This window comes from Aquila chrysaetos, chromosome 10 (genome assembly GCF_900496995.4).
Source record: "Aquila chrysaetos chrysaetos chromosome 10, bAquChr1.4, whole genome shotgun sequence".
NCBI classification, from domain to species: Eukaryota; Metazoa; Chordata; class Aves; order Accipitriformes; family Accipitridae; genus Aquila; species Aquila chrysaetos.
In genome coordinates this window covers 40,383-60,411 of record NC_044013.1, presented here as the reverse complement: position 1 = coordinate 60,411, position 20,029 = coordinate 40,383, and the positions used below count along the sequence as shown (strand labels likewise).

Sequence of the window (20,029 nt, the reverse complement as noted above, 5' to 3'; positions counted from 1 at the left end):
AGGTAACAAGGTAAGTAATGCGTGTTTTGTCCTTCAGACAAAACCCTTAAGAAATTAATTGGCTTCATATTTCAATCTCAACGTTTCCTGATAACCAAACAGATCATCTGGGCTGTTTGTTTCAGAATAGGTCCTCAGTGATCACTTCATAAGGAATTCTTACTTTTGCAGACTATGTTCAAAGATGGTATTTAATTCAAAATTTTAAAACATTTTTTTACTATTTCTGAATAATACATGGGTGCACCAGGGAGTTCCTCTGTTGATTACTTCCCAGGAGCTAGTAAAAATGAAGTACTTAAATTTGTAAAACACTTTCTTTTAATATTTTACTTCCCTTAAACAGAATTCTACTGATTTTTTCTTTTATTTTTTTTTTAAAGAAGTAAAGGTTTTGTGATTTGCATAAAATGCTAGAATCGTAGGCTTGTATTGATAATGTGCTTTCTAATTTCTGTACACACTTTGAACAATACAGCTGTGCTATATGCAAAGTAGAATGACCCACTCACTTGTCAGTGAATCAGCCCTTGCAAAATAAACAAAACATATTATTTTAATAGCTGCCAGCTTTCTAACAGTTTTCTTCCACTAAGTGGTTTTCCAGTCCCATGCATATGTCTTAATGGAATGCTGATCTTCATGCACCTTGATTTATAGAGGAAGAATTTGGTAAACTACTTGTGTTCATGTACTGCAAAGTGATAAATAGCACTGAAGAATCTCAGCTGAATATTACTTGAATATTCTTGTCTGTTCCTTCTATCTCTTTCCATTTGATTCTGGTCTTCGGTGATGCTGCCTTCCCTGTAACGCTCAAACTTCAAATGGGAGGCAGAGATTGCTATGTTTAGGTCCCATTTAGATTCTGTGTTTAGATTCAGGAAGTGTATTTGGCAGCAGAGAAATGGAATCTGATTTGCTTCTAATGCCTTTCAACTTTTCTTCTGTCTTAGAATACCAGCTAGCTGATTATAAGATGAATTGCAAACATAGGAAATGGAAAAGGACTGAGAAATAAAGGGAAGATGTCTGATATTTGGAGAAACAGTGAGCCAATGGAAGGAGTGAGAAAGGAATTCAAAATATGTAACCTAACAAGCTGATGCAGTTTTTGGGAAGCCAGCATCTTAGCTATAGAGACAAGTGCTTTAAGTCTGTTAGAGAAGGAATTAAAAAGACATGAATGACTGAAGACAGCGTGAACCCCAGTAACTGGCTGTCATTGGTAAGTTGACAAAAGAACAAGAAAACAGAGCTATGCCTGATAGAAATTTTTTTTTTTTTTTTGGTATAGACTTTATGTAAATTAGACTTTCTTTGGGTTTTTGTGGTTCAGGTTCTGATGTTTAGAGATAAGATGGAGAAATAATTCTTGATTATGAATGATAGATTTGGCTTTGTATCATTCTTTCCATTTTCCAAGTTAAAATTCCATGAGGAAAAGACCTGTTTCAATGCTTAGTCAAGCTACATCATTACTTGTGTTAAAATACACTGATATTTTGCAGAGTGGCTGAGTTATGATTATGAAAACAATTACTAGTATCACTTTTCCTCTACTAGATGATGGTTTCCATGTTCCAAAGCCAAATAAAAACTTACTGGAGTTAGTACTAAGCTGTATGGCTAGTTAAGGTCTTCTACAAGAAAGCCATTAATGTATCTGAGAGAACAGTTAAAGGTCAAAGCTGAGAGCAGAAAAGTCCTGTCTGATTTGATGGAGCTGTTCGGTTACTCAGGTGGTTAAAAGCCACAGTGTTCTGGTTGCTTGGGGTTTCTTTCTGCTTTTCATGATCCGTAAGTAGTGTTTGGCTCTTGGTATTCTCTTCCTTGGAGTTCTAATGGTATGTTCTGTAGCACGTTCTAGAAATGAGCTTTTGAGTTATGACTGTAACATTTTTAATTCCAAAGACTGAGTTAGTAGTCTATCATTCTGGGGTTTTTTTACCCCCCCCCATAAAGATATAAATGGAAAAAAAGAGTTTTAAGACTTGCTCTGAGTTGTCAGCATCTAAGGAACACCTTCGATTACATGCTTTTTAAAGGCAAATGAGTTCCAATACTTGAGTTGCAATCTAAGCAGGGCTATGACTTTTGAATAAGGATGTTTTGAGTATAGTGCTTTAATTCAGTTACTGGTTTGAATACCTACAGTTTAGAGCAGAAAATTATTTGATGTATCAAGTGATAATATTACATGGGATAAAAAGGGATCTCTTTTTCTGCAAATGCTGCCTGCAGTAGTCATGAAGGAAATAGTGGCAGATAATGACATAAAGGTCGTTTTATTGAAAATAAGCTGCATAGAGTTTGGTAGAGATATCATACCTTTCACTTTCCTGAGGCTGTGGGTAAACACTTGACCATAGTATGAGTCACAGAGGCTAGGACAGAATGGTTTTATAGGTGTTCTTTCTTTACTAACTATATTTGTTAACCCAAAACATGCAGGTTTTCATCTTATTCAGCATCTTTCCTCATCTTCTTGTATTAAAGTAACAAAACTTACATACTAAACCAAAATTTCAGGTTGGTATAGTCTTATGCTTTTACACTTTCAGTTCTTTCCAACTAAGCTTAAAAAGAAGTAACGTGCTTATTCTCTAGTACAAATACAGACAAGGGGAGCAAAACTAAGACTGTTTAGCTGTCTTCAAGAGTATTTTACCATTTTCCATAGAGTATTTTATGAGTATGCAAACTCCAATATTTGTACTTGTTGGATAAAGTATACTTTTGTCACTATACATTGTAACTAGTAATCCCTCCTGCTTTCACACAACTTCAAATTTATCTGTTAAAAAAAACCAACACAGCAAAAGAAAAACCCACACAGGAAAGGGCTAGTTACAACTGAGACTTCAGATGTTAGGTACTTTTAAATAGCTACAAGCTACTTTGTTTTGGACCTCATCTTTAGCATTTTTGCTAAATAGTGACCAAGGAATCTTAGAGCAATTAAATAGTTAAAACGACTTAAAACAAACTAACTCTCATACCCAGATTACATCTTCTGCTTTACCAGCAAATGGTGAGCTTGTTGATTGTTTATTTTACATTAGGGATGATGTTTCTTTAGTCACCAAAAGAAAGACTCCTTCTTCCCAAGCTCCATGTTGCTTATGTGAGTAGCTTCAGCAGGTACTTCCTCCACTGCCCTGTCCTATACTTAGGGCAAGCTAATAAGGTGATTGGCCCTAAACAGCTCCCTGGCAAATGACTATATACTCTGTAAATAATTACAGAACTAAAAGCTGGACATTTGCTAATGACAGGTAGAGTAGCATTAGCAAAGCGTAAGGGTTATACCTGTTGAATATTTTAGTTAGACTGCTTCAGAGCTCCCTTTTTTTTAATTGCTCAAGAGTTTAGGGAAGCCAGAAATGCATGACAACTTTTTATTTTTGTATCAAGTGCAACATTGCAAGTAACAGATAAAACTCAGTTTACTAGTCCCATAGTATACAGAACTGAAAAATGCATTCTGCCATGCTGTAGGCACTGTGCGTAAGAACCTGGTCAAAACTTCAGTGCAATTGTGACTGGAAGAGCAAAGCAGTGCTATTACTGTTACATCTGTATGTATCCCAGTGTCATTAAAACATTTATGGTAAAGCAGAATGGCTACCACTCTAGTGTATGAGCAATCCCATGAATTAGATTTTACATCTAAAACAGCAAGCAAAGGAATCAATGCTAATCACCTTAATGAGGTGAGGTAACAAACCCAGTTTCAAGGAATATGTTGAGCCAATTGATCACAACAGAAGAAAATTTAAGCTGAAAATACCTGGTTTTATCTAGTAGGGAGAATGGGAAATTGGGCAGTTATAGGTGGCCCAAGGAATTCTGCTTCCTAGCTTTTGCTCATTCTTCATCTGTAGCACTGCAGCGGCCTTCAGCCAAGAAGTTTTTCATCAAGCTACTAGCAAGTGTAACTGACCACCATCTACACCTTTCTAGCTGTTAGTTCTGGAACAAGTCCTTGCATCACCACTGTTTGAGACAGGCATTTCTACTGAAGGTAGGTATCAAGTTTCTTCTTGATGTTGTCAAAGGAATCCACTCCCATATAGTCAGCTTGGCCCTGTTCCCACCGTTCCTTGCGTTCTTCTGAAGATACAGTTGGTAATGCTGGTGATGGTGCTGATATTGATATGTGGGACACTCCCTCTGTAATCTCTGCCTAAAAGGAAAGGCAGAGTAAAAATACAGAAATACTTTGCATAGCTGAAGTGAGCAACAGGCTATAGAATGGGATAATGAAGTAGATGATAGTCTCATGCACAGCAGCAAGCATTGCCAGTGGGCAGGGATTGTGCAGCTTTCCTAGCAAAGTAACAAAGCAGAGTTACAGAAGTTAGCAGGGAGAAAAGGGGAAAAAAAAAAAAGGTAAAGTTTAAGTTCTTCATACCTCTCTACAGAAGCCACAAGAGAAAGCCAGAGTATAGACCAAGCCCGATAGCTGCAAATAGTTTGTTAGAAAGATGTAAGATTAACAAGAGAAAGCACATCTTAAGAGATCAGTAACTTTGGTCTTAGAAAGGTTGAGAACTTAAACTGGCCCATGCACTAAGCTAAGACTATGAAGTCTGCAGTCAGATGCAAGCTACGGAACTCTGTGAATGAGAGCTAGAGTCAGAAGTATTACTTTGGCTTTGATAGGTATTGGGATTCATCACTGCCAGTCTACGTAAGCATGCATTCTCTACTTATCCTAGGCTTACCTAGATTTGTTTCACCATGCAAGATCTGTATGTACATATTGCATGCTGAACTGGGGTTCTTCTGCTTGAGAACCTTATTAGCTGCAACAGATTAAGAGTTGGGGCCCTTCCCTGTATATATTAAAGAAGTTGCTACAGTGTAATTTCTGGTGCATTATTAGCTACTTACATAGTTTGGTTTAGGCAAGCAGACAGCTACCTTCAAGACCACTATAGCATGCTTCCCTTCTGTAGTATTATTTATTCCAAGCTTAAAAGAACAAAACCAAAAAACCTTGCATCCCACAAACTAAACCACATCCATGCTTTGAGTTGGACAGAGGGAAAGGAAATCGGTGGAATTGTAGAGAACCTGTCATCCATACTTAGGTAGTTTGTACAAGAATATTAAAGCACATACCATGTTTACACCTGTAGTAATTTCTTTGACAATTCCATGCTGTTCTAGTAATGGTAAAACATTAGCTGTATAGGTATCCCACCACATCTTGAGGAATTCTGGGTGAACTATTTTAGGGTCGTCCATGTTGCCTTTTATGCTTTTTGTTCTGGAGTCATATGTGTAGTTCCATGGCTTTGTGCTTCCCAGGAAATGCACCACTTTAGTATTTGCACCAAACCTGTTGGACAGAAAAAGTTAGAACCCACAGTTTGTGCAGGTGTCTAGAAAACAAGAGTTTTGACTGGCAGGCATAATTTTTTTTTTAACCTGCAGTTTCTGTAGGTGTCCAGAAAACAGAAATATGAATATATTTAGGAGGCTAAACACTAAATGATCAAACTGCCATTGCCTACTGGGACTGAAAGCATCGCTTATACAACAGAAAAAATGCAAACTGAATTCTACATTACACTAGTCAGAATACAGCCAAAACCTAATGGTCTGGGCTATTTAAGTACTTACAGCCAACTCAAGTCTTTAGGTAGAGTGATGTCCATAGCTCAGGAGAGAGCAGTCTCAAGCAGCCGTTGCAATCGGAACTGGTTTTAAAAGTGAAAAAGATTCTACTCCAAAGTCAGTGATCCAGATAGTTAGGCATTACAAGCATTATGTAGAGAAGGGTCAGTGTTAGAGTTACCCTTTCAGTTTACAGCCCTATAGAAAAGGATCATTGGAAGGCCCTGGTGCAGGAAGACTGTGTCCCTGCAAAATAACAGCTTTGTATAGCCTAGGTAATTTCAGAGGACTTCTTATCTTGGTGCAGCAGGGTCTTGCTAGACAACCAACCATTATTTTTTAAATAACCTCAGTTTACCCATGGGTGGGTTTTGTGGTGGTGGGTTTTTTTGTTTCTTTTAAAAACTATTTTAACCCCGTTTTCAGTGTGGGCTTCTAGCTTTGTCCCAAATGCTACCAGTATGTTCTTTTGCATTAAGAGTGTAGATGAGATGCACCCCTTTTGATGTAAAGAACACTAAAAGAGACAGCGTGCATTCTATTCTTTTATGGTTCTAGAACTAGAGTTCAGCTTGAGTCAATTTTGTGAACAAGCAATACCAGTCTCCCTAGTAACAGGGACTGTCTCACCTAGTTCAGTTTGTATCACATTAGGATTTCTTCTCAACATAATATGATTAAAATGGATAATAATGCCAAACTAGTTTCTCTAATAATTTGTTAAGCACACTCCGGCCATTTTGACCAGGACTCAGATGTTTAAGTTTTACATATGGAGACAATGCAGGTATGTTTCAAAAACTTCAGAATATTCAAAACAAGGCAGTGTGCATTTGGGTGGGGGGGTTGTACTATTTTAAGACCCTTGACTGTATCTCAATATTCACATTCAGTGTTTCAAACACAACCAATCTTACTGCAGAATGAAAAAAAACTTATGCATGTGTGAAACAAGGTCAAGTATTTGCACTAATTGCAAGAAAAAAAAAATCTATCCTTAAGAGGTCAGTTCCTGGGCTTTAACTTTAAACTCTGTATGTCAAGATTTGGCATAAGAGGACTACCTTAGTTTTATTAGCTGTCACAGTACTACTTAACAGCCTGAGTTTTGTTCACCTCAGGCTGCTGCTGTTCTGAGGAAACTTGTCATTGTTTAAAAATCAAGGCTATTTAAGCTAGAGAATGCCTAAGAAGTGTTATGTTACACTTGCTGCAAGTGGAGAAGTGTATTCTTAGTATTCTGTCCGCTTAAGACCTGTACAACAGTTCACAGATGCCAACCTTCTACAATGTTTTCAGTATCTGTTTTCTAGATCTGCAATACTTTCTTTTGACATTTAAGCTCAACTGTTAGGAAGCTTTATGTCCACACTGGCCTCAGCAACTAATCTGTCTTTCCCCATTTCCCAGAAAAGTCCTTCATCAATGTTTTGAAGTTAGAGAGCATTTGTCATGAATTGGCATTTTCCTTTGGAAAAAGGATTACTGAGACTGCTGTGAAATCTAGTCTCGCTGTACAAAGCTGCAAAAAACTTAGCTATTGATGTCAGTAGGTTTAAATTTCACTTCATTCCAACTGCTGATTATTAGGAGTGTAGCTGCTAATCTAACCAAGCGAAATTGTTCCACCTATTGAGCTGGGCATTCTACTTAAAAGGCCTGCACTTCCAGCATTCTACTTTTGAAGGTCTGCTGAATTCAGTTAGGCAATTGATTCAGTCAGTTAAATGAAATTTTTGTCAGGAGCCCCCAGACGCAATTAGTCTTTTGTGGCAACAAGGTGATTAGTAAATTTAAGGTCATGTGACTAACAACCAGCCAGCCATGGAAAGAGGACATACTTTACAATAGATGCTAGCTTATCAAATGCTATCTAACTACTTAGTCATTCTTAGGCTTGCATATATTTCTTTAAATAAGTGTTCCACATTTAGCATGACAGGATTTCAAATGGTATTCTGATCACAAGACAACATAGTTTGATCTTGAGCCAGCAACAGTCCTGCTTATGCTAGCTGCTGCTTTAGACACTAGTAACCTGATGTCATTCAGAGATCAGATTTTTTTTTTATGCAATTGGTACTTCCCTCCCCCGCCACCAGCTTTTGCCACTCTTAATGAATAAGAGTTTCTGTGTAACATTTCAGCTTACCCTGCTTCCTCCTGTGTTTATTATAACACTTTGAGTGACCCTGCTGCTGACATATGGTTTACTCACATGCCAAATCTAATACTGCTAGCTAGGGAGGATACAGTTGTTTTCCTTACACAGGAAACACACAATGGTATGGTGGTTGGCTGTAGTCTTTGTTCCATCTTGGTATTACTTAAGGAACTGTCTGAGATCTAGAAAGACTGTTGGGAGAAAATTCTAGCTTTATACAAGCCTTTGTTCACCATGTTTATTTGAATGGTACAGGTTGATTAGATGAACTGTAACTACTGTTTGTTAAATAATCTAAGTAATTTGAGTGAGGAAAGGGCAAATTATCTAGGTGGGAACAATACCACCAGTGACATGCTGGAGTTCAGCTCAAGCCCATTCAAGAGCTGATTCAAGAACTACTGCCTTTGGTTAGAGCTGTAATAGACAGTATCCCATACTGGAGGAGTGGTTCTCCCTTTTGCAAGTGACCTGTCAAATGTGCTTACTCTAAATCAGCTTCAGGGTTACCACCAGGGATGAGTGGTTTAAGCTACAGATACAGCTTTCTGCATTTATCATGAGATGATTCATTTAACTAGTATTAATTCAACTTTTTTTTTTTTGAGAAGAAACTATTATACTTTCTTTTAGGTCTCCCTTTAGAAAAACTGTGTAAGTTCACATTCTGCCTGTTCATTCTGTTACAAGAAATTAGTTTACATAAGCTCTGAAAGTCTTCTTAGAGTTTTGAACTTACGCTTTAAATGCTGGAAGGTAGGAATATACAGAAGTGCTGCTCAAATTATAAATAAATGGTAGATGTTTGCTCATGTCTGTTGTTGCCCAGCTGCTGAAGAAGGTGTTTAATAACCCCTGATCTGCACCTGAAAGAGAAAGCATTAATAGGCTACAAGCATCAGGTAGCTGTTTCAGGATCTTTTTCAATCACTTCACTAATTAAGAGCCGGTAATGCAGTTGTCATGTCCAGTAGGAGTTTGGCACAGAGCACTAGAGTTCTATTTGTGAACAACCCTTTGAAAATCCAAAAAGTGCACAGAATGAAAGAGGTAGTATGTGTGGGGTTACTTTTGCTAAAAAATAGCAAGCTGCTCTCAAACCCTGCCATTCATTTTCTTTTACAGCTTAAGTTCAAGCTGTATAAGGCAGCAAAAAACAGGACTTGACAATTAAGCACTGTTCAGCTTCAGGAAAGCTGTAGCTCGGAAGATCAAGTGCCAACTATTAGTTTTATTACTTATGCTTACAGATGTATGACCAACATCTGAACAACAGAGTTAGGGTATCAATAGTCTGTTAGACCTGCAGTCCTGGATGCATCTACCTACACTGTGATCTGATAAGGAAAGCACATTCAGTCTTGGTGACAATGCTAGTAAAGCTTCATCAAATCCCTTAACAGGCAGTAGGCATTCCTAGTTCTGTACTAAAAAGCTGCTGACTAAGCCCTAAGTGAGGATAACAATCTAAGTTATGGCCAGACGTACTGTGTTGGGAGGGATCACCTCTTAAGTTTGCAAGTAGAGGTTGTAATGAGGTCAAATGAGTCTGAAGTTGTTTGGTATGTCAGTAGTAGAATAGCTAAAAAAAAAAAACCAACCACCAAACCCAACAACCCGCTGGCCCAAAGCAGACTAGTTTATAAGCAGCTACTGAGAAGTAAAAGCTACTTATTTATATCCATTCATTCTTTATTGCAGTGAATACACTTAGTCTTTAAGTGCTAATAGTTCCTCTTATGAAGGAGATTGAAGGGAGTCCCTTAACTTTGTCATCTGCAAAACGTAACTGCATTCACAAGTAGCATTGCTAAAGAGTAGGTAAACGGATAGCTTAGAAAAAGAGACAATGTTTTATTTTAGTCTTTAATTTTCTAAAGCATTCAGTCTCTGCTGACTCAGGAAAGGTCTTTTTATTGGCCTATGATTAGATTTAGGGCAGTACTAAGGTTTACACCCTCACTGCTGTTTAAGCAGAATATGCTTTTTGCAACTGCATTATCTAGACCCTGAGCATAAACTTAGATGTACAGACAGTACACTGACAAATACAAATTCTAAGTACCCTGTTAAAGCATACATACAGATTGCAGAGTGAGGAATTGCCTAGAAGAGACTCAAGTCCAGTAATTTCAAACCTCTGACTTGCCTCTCAACCCATAAAGGAAGGAAAGCACTTTTTAAGAAGTTGTGCCCATCAACTGTTCAAGAGAACAGAGTCAAAGAAACCAGACAAGTCCCCTGGTCTTTACTCGGCTATGTTTCATTTTAACCTCTAACTTAACATTGCGTTAAGAATTGGTATGTTAACAGTAAGATCATCTAGGAGAGAAGGAAGTCTGGGATGCCCTCTCAGAACAGATAGCTCATCACTGAAGGGGAAGCAACAGTGTATTTAACTTATTCTAGAGGACACTCACTCACTCAGATTGTTTCACATACTTGGCTTTTTTTCAGATTGCATGCATTTGTGCCAAAGCAGCCACTGAAAGTGGCATTTAGCTGTCCTAGTTCAGACTTCAACAGTAGTCTTGTATAAACTGGACCTTAGACATAAGGTGAAAGAATCAGGCAGTAGTTACATTAGCAACATATCCACAGATACAGTCTTGCTGCATTATATCTTTATATGTAAAAGCAAAGATTTTAGATCCCAGGCTAAAGAGCCAGAGGATTGTTGAAGCAATAGCAATGTTCTTAAAGTATCAGTACTACCAGGTTTGTTTGTTGTTTTTTTTTTTTAAACCAAACTTTTTTTTTCCCCCCTCCACTACTTTTAGTTGGTATCTAGAATTATTGCATGACATATTCCTCATTATCTAGAAAGGTGAAGTTCAAACAGACAAAGTAGTTGTCTACATAAGAAGCCATCACTCTACCGTTTCTGGACAATAGCATTACATAGGAGGCATCTGTCTGTTGTTATAAACATGAAATACTCTGCAAAGTCTTGCATTGCCTAGTTACTACTACTGCAGATGGGGTGCTTAGAGCTTGACTTCAATTATGCATAGCTTAGTAGCTTGTTAAGTTTGCATCCCTGTGTCCTGTTAAGGGCAGTGACCCTTCACAGGTGTTTCTCTTATAAAATTTCCTATGAACTTTTATTACTGTCTAGATCAATTTAAGTTTAAATCCCCTTTCTCTCCACTGAGTTCATGAGCTCAGCAGCAGCTTACACAGGTAGTGTAAGTCTCCATGGTCTCATTACTCAGATCAGCACTACCATTTAATAAAAACTGAATAAATTTTAAACCATTAACACACCATTTTTGCTGTTAAAAGCTGCAACAATTGCTTCATATTTAGGACCCTGAGGAAGTCAGAAAGTATATTGTGGAAGCAGTTCTATTCTTTTAAAGAACAAAGGCCTTAGGCCTAGAACATGGGGTCTGCTAGCAGTTGAGCACAAAGCTCAGAGGAGACAATCGGCAAGTCTCATGTTCCTGGAGCTACTCAACAGTCAGTTTGCACAAAGATGTGGGTTTGTTTGCGGGTTTTTTGTTTGGTTTTTGGGTGTTTGTTGGGGTTTTTTTAATGCAACAATTCAGTACAGTGCTACAGCTTTTGCCATAGCTGGTGATCAGTTTACAACCAATATTTGAGAGCACTCCCAAGAGCTACCAACTGCTACCTTGTCAGTAGCAAGGTACAGACAGACCCTTCATTACATTGCAGTACTCATTTTCACTAGAGTTCATTCATATGGTAGCATTAAGCATCCAACTGCAACTAATGTTCTTTAGGAGGCCACACATAGGAGTCCACACAGTAACAGGGATTATTCTGCAGACTAGGAGTAACATCTAGAATTTTTACTTTTTACAAAGTACTGAAAGGTAAGTCAACAGGCTGGCTAATTGCCTTCTATTAAGACTTCCGTTTTATGGTCTTATGTAGTTCTCTGTAGCTTTTTCAGTTAGACTTTGGTTTTGTACCACAGTAGTTACATAACGAAACTTGGTGACAGGAGACGGCGACAGTCATTCAGAAGCCTTTAACTATAGCAGTCTTCAAGCAACATGTGCGTTTACTGCAATAGTAATAGATTTAGGACACTTACAGGACAGCAGAACTTGGCTTCTCAAGCTTAAATCTGGCACAGTGGCCTATAGTGGGAAGCAGCCAAGGCTACATGCACTTGATATTGGGAAAAAGACAGTCACCACCCTATAATGACAGGAAGCTATCACAAAGCATATGAAGACACAGTTGCATCTTTAAATGTTTGTTTCTCTGAATCTGCACTCAAGTTGATTGGTACTGTTTTTTCCACAGCAACTTGAGTTGGCATAGAACATTCAAGCCTTGATCATTAGGAGTGCATGAAGCATAGTACTGCAGTTTCATTTGCTAATGTATGCACTGTGCTTGCTGCATCTTAAGATTTCTTGTTACATGATTTTTACATTGCTAATGCTTACAGCTGCTAGTTTGGAGGCCAAACTCTTAGGTTTTTTATTTCATGAAGTCTGAAAAAAGTAGTTTTACTACATATTGTAATGATAGCCTCTGTTGTGAGAAGGTTCTAATTTTTGTGTAGTTACACTGAGTTCAGAATTCTATCGCACAGAGTCCCCATGACACGTAAGTAGTTACTGTGCCATCCCAACCACTATTACTATTTTGGTCTAACTTATATTGAAATACAAATTAATACATACCATCAAAGCTGCCTTTCTCTGTGGCAAACTGTAACAGCTGATTGTATGTTTCAATGGAAGGTCGGTAAACAAAAACTCCAGAATTAAAACAGTCAGGCCAGCCTGGGTCTGGTGCTGCAGACAGCTCTTCTCTCTCAAAAAGCTCATCGATATTTGACAAAACCTAGTTGTAAAGGGGGGTAAAAAAATTGTTTTCTGGTTTTTAGGTTAGGAATTGGGGTACCACGTTTAAATGGATTTTGACATCCACCTTAAGACACGAAAGAAAGTTCTCATATCAGTGCTCTTGTCTTACGGAAGAAAATACTTTATGGAGATAGTCCCCACAGACTACGTTACAATTGATTCAGATAAAAAAAGGTACATACATTTTTAGAGTTGCTAGTCCAAACAGTAAGAAGGCCTCTATTACCCCTCCTCTTAAAAAAAAAAAAAAACAAAACCACCAAACCACACACACCACCAAAACCACATAAACAACCCACAACACCAACCCCTCTTCCCCCCCAAAAAACCCAAACAAACCGAGAACAACCCACAGAAAAAAAATCCAACAACCCCCATACCATGTCATTAAGAAGTACCATGGGACATAACCACTTACCATTGTGTCTGCATCCATGAAAACACATTTTGAAAACTGCGTCAGTTCCCAGCAGTGAAGCTTTGTTAGTGTGACACCCAGCTCAGGTCTTTTCATTAACGCCAAGTGTGCTGAATCCCCACTATCCAAGACGTTTACCAATATGACTTCATCAAAGACTTTTTCCAGCACTCTCCTGGAGAAAGATTCAATTGCCAAGATTTAGTTCTATGGTTATTCCAGCACCAGACCGCTGACAGATTCCATAAAGGGAAATGGAATAACAGCAAACCTGGCAGTATTTCTTATGCCATCAGTAAGAGTTGACTGCATGTGTTGGAATGCACAAGCACACCTGTCTGCCTCAAGGTTTCTAGTTTGTAATGGGCATCATTTTGTGGAACAAAGAAGTTTGCTTGGGTTTTTCTTCCACAAACAGGGCTTTAGTTGGCATTGCTACCAAGTCCAGTAGGTCATGGTTACGTAGTACAACCTTTCCACACAGCTTTTTTTCCAGCCAGACTCTGATTTCTGGCAAGTCTACTTTGAGCAGGCAATTAAGAAATGGTAAGCTGTTAGAGTAGCTTGAGCAGGACAGTAGCTGAATCCTAAACAGCTGAAACAGAAGTTTATGCGATAGTTATGACAACACTGTTCTGGATTTGTGACTGTTAAAGCCATCTGACTAGACCCACTTGCTAAAACTTTCTTTATCCCATGAATTTTTAAAGACTTACTTAATCATAGCTGTGGGTACAGCAGTGTTTTGACCCAGAATCATGTTCACCTAAGGGTGAGAGACTTTCAGACAGTGTAGTTAAATTTTGTGGCAGATATCCAACCTTTGCTTTACCATCAGCAAAGCACTACCATTAGTTCAAGAGAGGTTAAGGAGTTCATGCTGCTTAAAATATGAAGCATCTGTGAAGCCTCACTGTTCTACAGTGTATCTTGAATGCTCACCAGTTATCAGTACAATTTGAGCCACAGAGTTTGTAAACGGGTTTTAGAACTCTGCCTTGCAAGGCTGTCTTTATACTGACAGTTTGGTATGGACAGTTGCTTCTGAACTTAAGGCATACCTCGTTAGTGGATACAGAGTGAGAAATGCAAGCTCCAGTTACACCACTAGGTAGGCAGGTATCACTGGTCTAAGGGTGTAGTACTAGCTGACTTACACTAGCACATAAGCACATTTATGATTCATCTTAAAAGAGCACACTGACCTAATAGGCTAGAATGGATGTTCCTATATGTAACATCTTTATGTTAAGGCCATTTAGCTGCCAAGAGACTCCAAGAAAAGTCACTCTATTATTGAGCCACTTCTCTACTGCCTCTATAAATTGAGACATCTTTTCAGAAGAACTTCCCCATGTAAAGAATCTTGACCTATCATCTGTAGTTCATGTAGCTATTAAGTTACTTGTTTTTTTACCCTCCTCTTACATGCGGAAAGAGCACCCAGTCCACTCCATACTGAGACTATTCTAGAGAGGCTGTAGGAAGCAGTTGCCTGTTAATTTCATTTGTTGTACTGCAGTGGCCTCATTAGATGCCTCTGTTGATCTGCTGATTTGACATACTTGGTGCTACTTTAGTTCTGCTCATTTTCTTCTCTCATGATGAAATTTGATTTGAAGTGTCTGCTAGATTTCAAGAGAGCTTCTATTACATTATCTCAATTGGGAATGCTTCTGCCAGACAAATAAATACCAATAATCCCCTACTCCCACCTCCACATGCATACACACAGCACTAATGAACACACAGGCAATATTGTATTGTTGGACAGTTCTAAGCAGGACTATGAAAGAGCAAAGATCCAGTTGAAATATCAGTATCAAGTCACAGTTTAGTGCTCTAACTACAGAGTATTTGTTAACTCATCATATGGAAGAAGGGGGGGGGGGGGGGGGGGAGAAAAAAAAAACAACAGTTTCATGTTTGAAGAACTTACAGAATTCCAGATAGTATAAGTTGAATTCTGCTAAGCTTAGCTGTTAAGCTTCCAGAGTTTTGGAAGGTTACTATTAAGGAATTTAACTTCCATTTTTCAACCTTCACATCAGCAGGAACTGTGGCAGTTTGAAGTACATAAGTGACCTTACCTCATAAGATCTGAGACCTGAGGAGTTATGAGTGCAGTCAGCTTCCTTGTTGTTCTGTACTGTTGCAAGGATGAACCAAGTACCAGTGCTCCTTTCACATAGGAGTCATTTGTGGCTAGAGTCACAAAAGACTGGTCTGGAAGAAATGAACTTGGTCAAGTTAGCATGATCCACTACTTTATTCTGAGACAGATATACTAGAAACCTAGTATCATTAGGTAATCATGCTGTGAGACCTCCAAGATGTGCCCTTTAACTCTGCATATTGGGCCTACCTACATGGCTGAGTGAAGCAGATTATACTTGCATAGCTATACTTGCTATTAGTAACTTGACACATGGCAAAATGCAGTAAAAAGAAAAACAACAAAATCAAGACTGTTGCAAGAGAAAACCAGTGCCAGTTTGCCCACAGGTTAAATAAGTCATGCCAAATGTTAGAGATAATCCAAAAGGTCTAAAGAGCCTTATTTTGGCCATTAATATACTATTTTAAAGCTAGAAGTATTGGGAGTCAGTGGGCTTACATTTGGTCTAAAGTTGGTAGAGCTTTGCAGTTACTCTGGGTTCAGCTCTCAACCCTCAAGCTAGGGCAGTATAAAACTTACATTTCATTTTCAAATGAAAGTAAGCATTGAATTAGATCTTGGACAACAGTATTAAGTTTTGCTAGATCAGGATTTTGCAGATGAGTTGTTCTGCAACCCATGGTTGCAGCTCTATCAGAAGAATGCAAGATAATATGAGAAGTAATATGAGAAGCAGTTTAAGACTTGAAGCAACAGTTTTTGCTCTTCAAGCAAAAAGAGGTAAGGTTGGATTGTTACTACAATCTTCCGCTCCAGCTGTATCTTAAAAATAGATTAAGATGGATCACTTCGCTGTACACTGCTTATTGAGGCCATATAATACAAGCTTTGCATTCTTTCAATTGTCACGTTGTTTTAAACTGCCAGGGTAGGACTGACAAAAGCAAACAAGTAACTTTAAACTTCTTCAGTTCACTGTTAACTATCATCATGTAGACAACTCTTAACTATCATCACATAGTACTCCTTTCCAAGATACAGTGCTTTCTTTATAAAGAAGTGTGCTTTTATACAAACCATTTTTGATATCATCAACAAAATAGTTTCTTCCTAAGAATTTCAAGAGTAGATTTTCACGTTCAAATTTATTTTAGCAACTATGATTTCTTTTCTTTACACAAGTTAACTAGGTTAGATGAGGATTGAGAGTGAGTGTTCTGGACACTTAAAGGCTTACCACCAAGTGTAGTCGTAAGATTAAAATACTGACTGCTCTACTTTCAGAGAGATTGTTGTTTGGTCTAACTCCTCAGCCCATGAGACAGTCATCATCAATATCTTTTTAACTTAATACCATCTTAACAGTTGATGACAGAAAGTCATGTACCGTAATTGTCTATAAGCTCTGCAAACCTGGTTTGCAAGCTGTACAGACCAGCTACAAAACCTTCTATTTTGCTTAGCAGCAAAACCAACTAGTCCCAAGGGATTTACATTATAGTGGTCAATTACAAAGTTCAAAAAAGCTTCTACAATGACAGGAATAAAGTTGGGGTTTTTTTCAGTTCACTTTAGCTACCAATTTGTAATAGTTCATATAATTCAGCAAATCTACAGGACAATTTTCTGTTTCTTTGAAGCTTTACAATTGGCAAGTGTGTAGCATTTTAAGTGGTAAGAACACCCTCCTAATAGGGCAGCATTTTTCATTACTTAATTTGCATGTTACTCCTCAACTACTCAATATAGGAGTCCGCCACTCTTATGCTGACAGACAGCTCACTAAAAATCAAGTGTAGACAAAGTGGGATTGTCCCCAACATTCATCTGAATGTTGTGGGGGTTTTTTTTCCAGCAGTATAAGACTTAATTCTTGAAGTGACCTTGCCATTGAAAGACTTAGTCTTTTCATTGACTTGTTAGCAGGTATACTCCTACCATGTCTCCTCATCTTACTGAAACTGATTATTCACACACAAAGGTCTTGGAGAAATAGAGTCAATTTAATGACGGAGCAAAGGCTAAGAAGGCCCCTATTACATCCCAACTGCAGTAGGAAACTTTATGACCGCTTGACAGGTAGAGGACACGGGCAACTTGCAGAGAGAGCATCCAAGTCAGTACAGCTTTCTAAAGTTTTGCATAAACTATCTTCTATTTCATACCTTCTCTAAAGTACATTCACAAGTACGTTCAGACACGTTATGCATGAGTCCCTACTACAGTTTGGGCAAGACCAGCTGCTGCTTAATATGGAAGTTACATCTGTAAGAGACCAGTCCATTTTACCTAAACCACCAGTATTTCAGTTGTGTGGGTCTCCTTTCCCATCCTCTCCCCCTTCTCCATTCTCTGTAAACATTTCCTCCACAGTAGGTTACGTTCACACAGCAGTCACTGTTATGCCTGAAACATACTGAACTATTAGTAATAGTGTGGCTGCAAAAACACAGAGAATGCGAGACAGTTGCACGTCTTCATAATTGATTTATCCAGGCAAAACCAAGCTCCTTCAGAGACATCTTTGGCTGCCCAGTTCATAGGCTATAGTATCTGTATGCAAGTCTTTGCACTAGCCCTTACACAGCCAGCCAAGAGCATTCTGGAAGTCTGAGCTAGGAGCAATCTTCCACCTGACAGCATGCAGGAGGGGGCTAGAGTGCTCGCCCCAGTATTTTAAAACGTCCTCTGGAAGCATTTTCATAGGCATAGCCAGAGTTCACAAGTGTCTGCCAGTTCCCCTGTTCTCCAAGTTAGGTACATCCGATTTTTTTGGGGGGGGGGGGGTTACAGGAGTCCTAAAGAGGCAGCAGCATCTAATCAAGACATGCATCGTTTTTGAGGGGGTACAGGAGTCCTAAAGAGGCAGCAACATCTAATCAAGACGTGCATCGTTTTTGGGGGGGTACAGGAGTCCTAAAGAGGCAGCAGCATCTAATCAAGACGTGCATCGGGAGGCAGAGCACCAGACTTCCTGCAACCTTCCAGATCTGAAAGTGAAACCGACTCCGCTGACAGCTTCAGGTATGGTAAGAATCGGGTGGGGGGGGTGGTGTCCGGAAGAAAAGAGCCAGGCACGCTCGGAGAGGTGGTAAGGAACGGCCCGTTGTAAAGCATCAAAATGCACAGGAACTACAGGCTCTCCGTAGCGTGCCAGGAGAGGGCTAGCTTTTCTCCCGCGATCCGCTGCGGCCCTACAGGGGCCTCCGCGGACCCCCCTGCCCTCCGCCGCGCTGGCCACATCCCTCCCGTTAGGGGGCACGGCCCCGGGCCAGGCACGGGGCAGGCGGCCGCGCAGCGCGGCTGAACGGCCAGGGTCCTCTCGCCCAGCCGGACGCCTCCGAGCCGAGCCTCTCCCCCCCCCCACCCCCCACCCCGCCGCGGGCAGCCCCAGCCCCCACCGGCCGCGGCGGCGGCCCGCCCCCCGGAGCGCGCGGCTGGCAGGGACCGCTGCCTAAAAATAGGCGCGGCCGCGGCCCGCCCCGCGCCGCTCCCAGAACGCGCCCGGTGGCTCCGCCGGCACGGCCCGCGCCGCCTGCAGCCCTGGCGAGCCGCGGCGCGCGCGCTGGGCCCCCGCGGGGAGGTGCGGCCGCGCGCACTGACCTGCCATGGTGCCAACTCCGCGGAACGGCTGAAGCAGAGGCGGCGGCCGCGCTCCAGGGGCTGCGTGAAGGCCGCCCCTTATATAGGGGCGGGGCCACGCGGCGCACGTCTTTGGCCGGGGGCGGAGGCCCCGCCCTGAGGAATCCCCGCGTCGCCGCGGGGCGGGGTCTCCGCCATGGTCCCCGGCGGCGGTGGCACGTCATCCCTCCTTCGGCCATGGGTGGGCCCGCGCAGGGGGCGCGGGGCTGGGCGGTGGCGGCCGCCGGGCCGGGCCGGGGCGCGGAGGCGGGGGCCGGGGCCGGGGCCGGGGCCGGGGCCGGGGCCGCGCCGTGAGGGCCTCCTACCCACGCCGGCGCCGCCTCGGCCACGCCGAGCCTGGGGATGCTCCACGGCGCGGAGGGAGGGTAGGAGCCCTCGTCGGGACGCCGTGGCTCCGGCTGGCAGCGCCGGTGGCACAGGAGAGCGCGTTGCTCCTGTGACCGCCGAGCCCCGCAGGAAGAAGGAGTGAAACCGCGCCTGGCCCAAAGCAGCTGCGGGGAGCGCGTTTACAGTACGCACACGTGCCAGACACCCCCGGTCCTGCGGCCGCGTTAGGGTTGCATGGCCGCCGGTGAGCCGTCCGCGATGCTGCCGCAAAATGGCAGCTGAGGATGGCGTTCCCATGAGGCACGCCTTGGGCCGGATGCAGGCAGCTGCACGCGCGGTTGGGATCGCTGCCAGGCTTTGAAACGCAGCTGTTGGCGCATGTGGCGTCACGGGTGGTTTGGTGGTGATCACCGCAGGGCGCTGCGGGGTGGCAGGAGGGGCCCTAGAAGAGGTGTGAGGCAAGTGCCGTCGTTTGAAGGCTTACGCCGTCATCCCTCCATCAAGATAGTGTAACTAGTACTGTTGGCTATGCTTGGCACTGCCGGGAGTGTGTGTTAGCTGGTGAGATGAGGAGGTATGCCCATATTTAGGTATTTTCTTTAAGGCTTGATTTCAGTCCTTGAAAATATTTAAGCTGTACCTTTTCAGGAATATAGGAAGGGTGCTGATAAGTTTCTTGTGCTCTTCTCTATCACCTTTGCAAGCATTATGAGTACTAAGACTCTAATACTGGCCCTTTGTTACGCACATGACTCTCTACCTACTAGTCAAAACTAAGCAATTAAAGATGATGACAAATAGTGAAGGGTATAGATATACAAGATACCCTAACTGAAGAGATGAGTTGGTCCAAAGAATCACAGAATCGCAGGCTGGTTGAG

At 41.3% G+C, this 20,029-nt stretch overlaps 1 protein-coding gene across 5 annotated transcripts; it reads right to left on the bottom strand.

Annotated features, from left to right (window-relative positions):
- Positions 1–3,387: 3,387 nt before the first annotated feature.
- Positions 3,388–19,001, bottom strand: GYG1 (glycogenin 1). Of its 5 annotated transcripts, XM_030029484.2 has the most exons (8): positions 18,783–18,910; positions 15,151–15,286; positions 13,061–13,235; positions 12,457–12,619; positions 8,532–8,658; positions 5,131–5,350; positions 4,418–4,468; positions 3,388–4,189 (listed from the first exon to the last, which is right to left on the bottom strand). In XM_030029484.2, exons 1-8 carry the CDS (start codon positions 18,787–18,789, stop codon positions 4,019–4,021), a joined length of 1,050 nt encoding a protein of 349 aa, XP_029885344.1. In that variant the 5' UTR covers positions 18,790–18,910; the 3' UTR covers positions 3,388–4,018. The 5 variants fall into 5 exon arrangements, with proteins under 5 accessions (XP_029885344.1, XP_029885342.1, XP_029885345.1 ...); XM_030029482.2 differs by lacking the exon at positions 15,151–15,286 and having other exon boundaries at positions 18,783–19,001; XM_030029485.2 differs by lacking the exon at positions 4,418–4,468 and having other exon boundaries at positions 18,783–18,909.
- Positions 19,002–20,029: the final 1,028 nt, after the last annotated feature.

Excerpts from the sequence above, each read along its gene's own strand:
- GYG1 (XM_030029482.2), bottom strand. The coding sequence starts at position 19,000 with ATGGCCGAAGGAGGGATGACGTGCCACCGCCGCCGGGGACCATGGCGG. Across the intron at positions 12,620-13,060 it reads TCATGGATGCAGACACAATG|GTTTTGTCAAATATCGATGA; the intron begins GTAAGTGGTTAT and ends CTTTACAACTAG. Across the intron at positions 4,469-5,130 it reads TTACTACAGGTGTAAACATG|CTATCGGGCTTGGTCTATAC; the intron begins GTATGTGCTTTA and ends AACTATTTGCAG.